Here is a 7256-nt window from a genome sequence, read left to right on the forward strand (position 1 = left end):
CCTCTCTGTAGCTTCACATTGTTCATTTACTGACATTCCACACCACTGTTGGCAAACTAGACGGTGGCACAGAGGTGCAAACAGAGCCAATCAACCATAAAACGAAACGGAGCAGCTTCCCCAGAAGCCAACACAGACAATTATTTGATATTTCAGATCAACTGCAGTTTTAGCAGAGGCTGGTGTGGGAAGTATTCAGCCAGAATGGCCACAACGCCAGTGTACACTGTGCATGTGCCACATTGTTACTGTTCCCTTCCACAAACACGTCCTTTATTGCAGACAAAGCGGCCTAATATCGTTTGATCTATTCCAATTATGTTTCTACTTTCTATTTCTACCATTTTTAAAGCTTTAGCTCTTTCTTCTATTCTGCTTTTAAGAAATAAAACATCAAAACTGAAGGATTTGCAACTGGTCAAAAGAAAAAACGCATGTCAAATGAATTATAAGTTTGTCGTTTCACTCTGAGAGACCTCACAGGGGAGCAGAGATGCATGTGGTAAAATCCATTGTCTTCTCATCTCTTTTCATCAAACAACTGCAAGAAGCCTTAAGTAATATTTAATGTAATAGACATTAATGTCTCTAATCAATAATAACTGCTCAAAGCACATTCTGCACTTTTGACATCTGATCTTCCTCTAAAAACTAGTGAAGAGTTCTTGGTCCTTCTCCCAACAATGACGGATACAATTGGCCTCCATAAATTCCCTGCTGACCACAACCTTCCTGTATAGCACTGAAATATGCTGCGTAAACTGTTTTTTTTTCCCTTCTTCTTTTTTTTTACATCCCATACACCTCCCCTTTGAAACAGCAGCAACTTCATGGATATGAAGCCCTCTTGCTTGTCCCCTACACACTGTCCCAGCATACTCCAAGCACAGCGTGCCGTGCATCACCTTGTTTGTCTTGTTATTTAGCCCTCAGTTTCAAGGACACAGCAGTTCAACACCTGACTCAATAACCCTCCTGGTCTTGGGTAGCTGTATCTCTCTTGACATTTTTATCAAGCCCCAAAATGATTTCAATCCGGCTGACATTCTCTGCAGGCCAATGCAATACTTTTGAAAGATTTCCGGTATGTTGGAAACGTGCTTCATCACTGCCTCTCCTAATGCCCTTCAAATGCTGCGGATCAATATTCAGGACCTCGGTTTTTTGTTTTTTTTTGGATCACAACCATCCGTTTTGCTTGACTGTCTTCAAAGGGCAACGGGGTACAGTTGTTGACATAAACCGGCTCCACATTTGCAATTCATGTTACTAAATGGACACAACTTCAATGTTTTTCAGCCTTAATACTGTGTTGAATCTGATTCCTGAAACACAACTTCCTGTCCTCCGATTTTCCAGCTTTTATTCTACAACAAAGGCATCTCTGAAATTTCGGCTGCTCTTTTGTTGTGGAAAAAGATTAGTCTTTTGTTGTCTTTGAAAACGCACTGCCAGGGTTGATATCAGGTGTGGGTAAAATTAGATCACACTATTCTACTTTTGGGATCTCTGCATTGTTTTCCATCCAGTTTTTTTTTAATCATTTTGTGTTTTCATCTTAAAGCTATAGCTGGGCTTCACAGCTGGCTATAAACCCATTAATCCCTTAAAGTCAGTCACAGAGTGTCTGAATTAGACTGTCTCAGACAAGGTTTTGAGATCTGAAACAAAATCCTAGTGCCGGAGCCGACTCGCCGCTCGCGGCCATGGCTGAAACCTGGAAGTTCAATCAGGTCAGTGTGACAGCCTGAGCCAGGAACTGAGCCCTCTCAGACATCTGCAGATTTCAAACATATTTGAAGTTCAGCACAGAATCATCAGAACCTTTGGTGTATGAGAATGAGATATAAGGCAAGTTCAGAGAACAATCAAACAACAGAATCTGGCAGAAATTCAAGGTTTACTGAGTCCAGGTTATGTAATACTTTACAGCAACAATGAAAAATATATACAAAGAAGATCAAACAGTAAGAAATCTGAGTATAGTGAGCAATTACAATTAATCTCTGGGTTTCTTTGTAGTAATTGTAACCTGCATCTGATAATCACTCTGTTATAAACTTGGCTTGCAGCTCCTATTGACAAAGTCTAAATTGCTTCCTCCTCATACTTGAATTGCATTACAGTGACATGAGAAAGTTGAATTTAAAGTTTGTTTCTGAGAGATGAGGATTTCCTGAACTGTCCCATGAGCACATCAGGTATCTCAATTCTATAAGCAGGAGTGTCTCAGTCAGAAAAAAGTCCATTAGACAGTGAGTGGAAGAGGCCCCAGGCTCCCATCACTATCCCTAATATTTAACCGGTGATGGAGCAGACCAGCGATCCAGTGACGTACGCTTGTCAAGACCTAACTGCCTGTCAGGTGCGGCGGGGAAAGAGATGAAATAAAAGAGGATACACAAAAACACAAAATTTAAGACGGGCTATAGCGCTGAAGGGAAATCCACATATGTAATAAAGGTACAAAAAGTTCTTACATCATGACTGTAGAAAGCAAACATTAAATAGCTCTCTTCCTGCTGTGTGCAGCTCTGCTCGGGGGCACGCGAAAAGAGTCGAAGCAAGGCTTTTGCAGGAAGGGGGGTGGGGGTGCAGTAGGGTTGAGAGTGGTGGGGTGGTGGGGGTGGAAATCCCTAACAACCAAATCCAAATCCAAGAATCTTTCAATGTGTGAACCTCCCGTCTGTGCCACAGTCGCTGAGTGTCCGCACCGCTGCATAACCAAGACAAGGAACTACAGCTGAGGCGGTTGTTTAATGTAAGCAGCACAGAGATCCCAGGCCTTTGATTTATGAGCCAGAACAGTCTCACACTCTCATACACACACCCTCAACTCTCTGGAACTGTAGAGGAAAATCTGGGGCCTGTGCCACTGGCAATTAACCAGCTCCAGAACGACTCGACAGAACACGGCATTAGAGGGGGTAAACAACACCACCAACAATAATAGTCATTGTTAAAACGTATTCTTTCCGTCAGGTCCGCAGCTAATGAGATAGAATGCTGATAAAGCCTTTCAGCTCTAATCTATTTCATGGGATTGAGATAAATTGCGGGGCAATATAAAGTGGATGTTTTATTTTGTGGCAGTTCAAAAGCCCTGGCCTCTCTGGTGAGACACTCTTCATTAGTGGACAATGGGGAGCAGAGGAAACACAAAAAAGGAGGATGACACTGGCATCAGACAGTGATGCACGAGGCTCCTATGCATAGTGAATTTGTGTGCGTCGCTTTACCACCTACACCTCATTTGCTCCCAGTCCCTGTTCCTGCTAATCACTGAGATGTGATCATATCTCTCAGCACACATTTCACTTCTCCCCCTGTGGATCTTTATTTCTCAGCGAGCTGCTCAGCTAATAAGGAGTGAATGCTGAATGTTTCAATCATCAGGTAGTTTTTTTTTTATTCCCTTCTCTCCCAACTTCCCCTGCATGCCTCGACATTTCCTCCCCAGTTGTAAATGATGGAAGAAGAATACAAGGAGCAGCCCACTAAGCTTCCCAATTGTGTCACTTCCAATTAGCCCTTCTGAGACATCTCTGCCCTTTGGCTCACCAGCATTCAAGTTTAAAGATCTGAGCGGTGCCCCCTTGTATTTTGTATCCCGCCTTCCCTCGATCTAAATATGTGTGGGTCTGGATTTGTGAGTCTACCAAAGAGAGGAAACGCAAGAAAGACAGACAAGGATTTTTTAATCCTATAACCAAAAATAGCAGCTTGCTATAATGCTCCATGTATGTGGTTGCTGTGAGCTTAAAAGGAGCTCCCCTTACATAAAAGTGCACATTTCTGAATAACCAGCCACACTTCACCTTAATCATCCATATTATACATCATTAATACTGATGTTCCTAAGTAGCTAAGCCTTTTAGAACTAGGACATGCTGCGCTGTGGTGGTCCTCTGAAGATTTATCCTTCTGAAAAACCTGGCAGCTCTGTCAAAATCTGCCTGCAACCTGCTTTTCTGTCACATCACTCTTTAAAGCCAAACTGAAGTGATGGGGGGATTGTAAATAGCAGAGTGGTGAGCCACAGTATGCGAGCAAACGTTTTGAGTTAATGAGAGGGCTGAAGCTCCGCAGCTTCTTAAACTAGGGCAGAGAAACTTGGGAGCTTCAGCGGGCGTTTTTCCTTCCAGACCTCATGTCCCGGGAGAACACATGTGCAAAAACCAATAGTACATATAAACAAAGCTTGTGCCGTGCAGGGCTGTGTCCATTTACTACAATCAAACAAACAAAAAAGAAGATGTTTCCATGGCCAGAGCTGCAGCGTGGACAGAACTCTATTTTTGCAAAGAGAAAGGGCGTGGGCTCCTTTTAAACTTTAAGAGGCACATTCTGGATCAAACCCAGAGCAGAAAATTGCATTGACTGACTTTGAGCATGCTTGTAGCACACATGAAGCTCATATTTCCATCATTTTCATCAGTCAAACTGAAAACAAAAGATATGAACTCATGCCAAAAGTCTGCTGCACAGAAGAAAGAGACTCACAGAGTGACATGCAGGAAGTTATTCAGGAACTCTGAGGCAACGCTCTGAAGAGATTTTCAGATGTTCCACTATATTTTCAAAATGTGAATACATCTGTTTTTAAGCCTCAAATGAATAAAGGCCATTAACAGAATAACAGCAAAGTTGATGTCAAATAGACAATCTAGTTTGTAGATGCGTCATCTTAACAGCACGGCTTGTGCTGTTTTAAACTGTGGTCGTGAGTTACAGAGCAAAAAAAAAGAAAACTGAACCTCATCAGTGATGACCAGCGTCATACTGGCAGACTTTTTTCTCCTTTTCCATTTCCTGTGGAGCCTGGGTATCTGAAGCAATGACTGACAGTGGAAAGGTTGTCCAGAGGTAAAACTATATCAAGATAATCAAGATTTCTCTGCCTCCTTGTTTCCTCAGCAGCGTGATTTTGTTTCATCAACAACATTTTTGTCAAAGAGTACAACACAAATTTGATGAGAAATTAATTACAATCTTTGATAGCATCAGTTTTAATGCACCCAATGCATTAAAACCTCCAAAATCTAGGCAAACAGCTCTATCTTAGCTTAGAATTTTAAATGCCTTTAAATGCAAAGCAACGCCTAAGGAGGATGTGATCTGACTGTTAAAATCTTCACAGTCCCAGATCTCATCATGACTGTAATCAGAGCCTCTGTACTGTACTCCCTCAGTCAGATGAAAACTACCCACTAACCACACTGTGCAGGCTGTGTCAGGACTGGTTTGGAAACACAAACATACACAGAAAAAGAGAAGAACGTAATCTTACCTCCAACAAACTGGATGCCACCGGCCACACGGCCAATAGTACGTGAGATGAGGTCAGAGATGCAGCACCCCATGAGAGCTGTGAGCGCCACCAGCAGGAGGAGGCCGCATCCCACGCCCGTCACCACCGTGCAGATCCTCCACTCCAGACTCGGGATGCCGTTGAAGGAGGCGTAGCGCCCACACTGCTCCAGCATCACCGTGGCCTGCCTCTCTTCATCCCTGACCGGATAGGAGCAGCGCCGAAATGTGCCAAAGGACACGGGCTTGTCCATCTGTGTCCCCAGCAGCCAGTAGGGCATGAAGAAGCCAACGCAAGAGGCTGCAGCACACAGCAGGGACAGCAGGGCCCAGATAACACCCGTGCATGTCAGACTAGATGCCATGGTAAACAGTCTGCGAACGGTTCACACACAGTCCCCGAACTAACAGCAGTTATATGAGCAGTCGCTGTGTTGTGGGAAGCCTTGCAGCGAGCATTTAACACAAGCAGTCTTCACCTTCTCAGTGACTCCGGGTCCCTGTCAGGAGGAAGAGAAACATCCAGTCTGAGCAATGGCAGAAGAAAATCATAATGCAGGAACAAGTTGTTGGCTTTTAGAATAAGATGAAAAAGAATTCACAGTTGGAAACCAATAAACCCGTCAGCCATCATTATAAATGCAGCAACAAGACAATAACTCAACAACAAGATCTTATATACCTGATGGTATCCAAGGAAGAGAGTGTTATTTATCGACACACCTTGAATAATATCAAGATCAGTCAGGTATAACATTGTGTGGGCTTGTGCTTTTGTTGATTAGATGGACTGTGAGTACTTCTCTTGAGGGATGGAATATGCAGATGAATAGACAAAACAATAGTGGACATGGTTCAATAAGAGGCACAGTTATTCTTCACTAATCCAATACAATTAGGATTTCATTAAATAACAGTAAACAAAAAGTCAGTCAATAAACAGCGAAAGTTTGATAAGCTGAGGGAAATGGTTATTCTCCATTACTCATTTCTTCTTATCATATAGAAATGTTAAAAAAAAAAGAGAAAGAAATAACATTCTCACTTCTTGGGTTATGAAAATCCTGCATCTTTAAGGCAGCAGTGAATATAACAACGAGTAGGCTATATCCTCTATAGGCAGCCTATAATTGGAACAACTGCTGTTATGAAGTGCAGCTGCTGAGGATTGTGTCTGATGTTGACAGCAGTGTTGTTAACCCTTCAACAAACCAGCTACATATCATGAACTTTAACACGTTCACAGCAAAACTGCAGTCAGCACAGCCCCATGGCATGTTATTATGAGACTATGATGAAATACCCGTGAAGTAGCCCCACTAGTAAACTGGAGATTGAGTTCAGGGGAACTGCACTGCAAGTCCCCGCATAAACAATCACTACAGGACAGTTGTGTTTCGACAGGGGTGACCTCAAGGAACACGTCGTTATTATCGCAGCGCTCCCACTGTCGGAATGTGAATAACGTAATAATTACTGCGAAGAAAAAAATGAGAAAGAAGGAGAAGAAATTGCTTACATGTTGGAGGAGCCCCGGAATGAGGTGTAGTAGACTGAGAGGTTATTTCCATCTGCGGACCCCAGCTACAGTACGTTGGGTCTCTAAGCAAACTTTTCTTCAGTCGAGGGAGGGAAAAAACGAAGCACAAATGCGCTCGAGCCGAGAATTAGAATCCAAAAAGTCACAGCTGAGTCCGCTTACTAATCACTTTCCTCCTCATCAATACATTTAACCGAGCCGAGGATCAATTATTCACTCCCGTGCGGTGCAGAGACATGCGGCGCTGCCTGGTTGGACTGTTTCCTCCACATTCCTGCTCTGAGAGAGAGAGAGAGAGAGAGAGAGAGAGAGAGAGAGAGAGAGAGAGAGAGAGAGAGAGAGAGAGGAGGCGGATAGGGGGGCGAGTCCATGAAACACTCTCGGGAGGTGACCATCAATCACACAA

The 7256-nt window shown here is 43.3% G+C and overlaps 1 protein-coding gene across 1 annotated transcript in view; it reads right to left on the reverse strand.

Annotated features, from left to right (window-relative positions):
- Positions 1–7123, reverse strand: part of LOC310995290 (LHFPL tetraspan subfamily member 6 protein) — a 44141-nt gene extending 37018 nt beyond the window's left edge. The window contains exons 1-2 of the mRNA XM_083984303.1: positions 6830–7123; positions 5291–5810 (exon numbers count right to left, since the gene is read on the reverse strand). Of these exons, the coding sequence (XP_083840429.1) occupies positions 5291–5675 (385 nt within the window). The 5' untranslated portion in view covers positions 5676–5810; positions 6830–7123. The remainder of the gene's footprint in view (positions 1–5290; positions 5811–6829) is intronic.
- Positions 7124–7256: the final 133 nt, after the last annotated feature.

This window comes from Trachurus trachurus (assembly GCF_905171665.1).
Source record: "Trachurus trachurus genome assembly, chromosome: 13".
NCBI classification, from domain to species: Eukaryota; Metazoa; Chordata; class Actinopteri; order Carangiformes; family Carangidae; genus Trachurus; species Trachurus trachurus.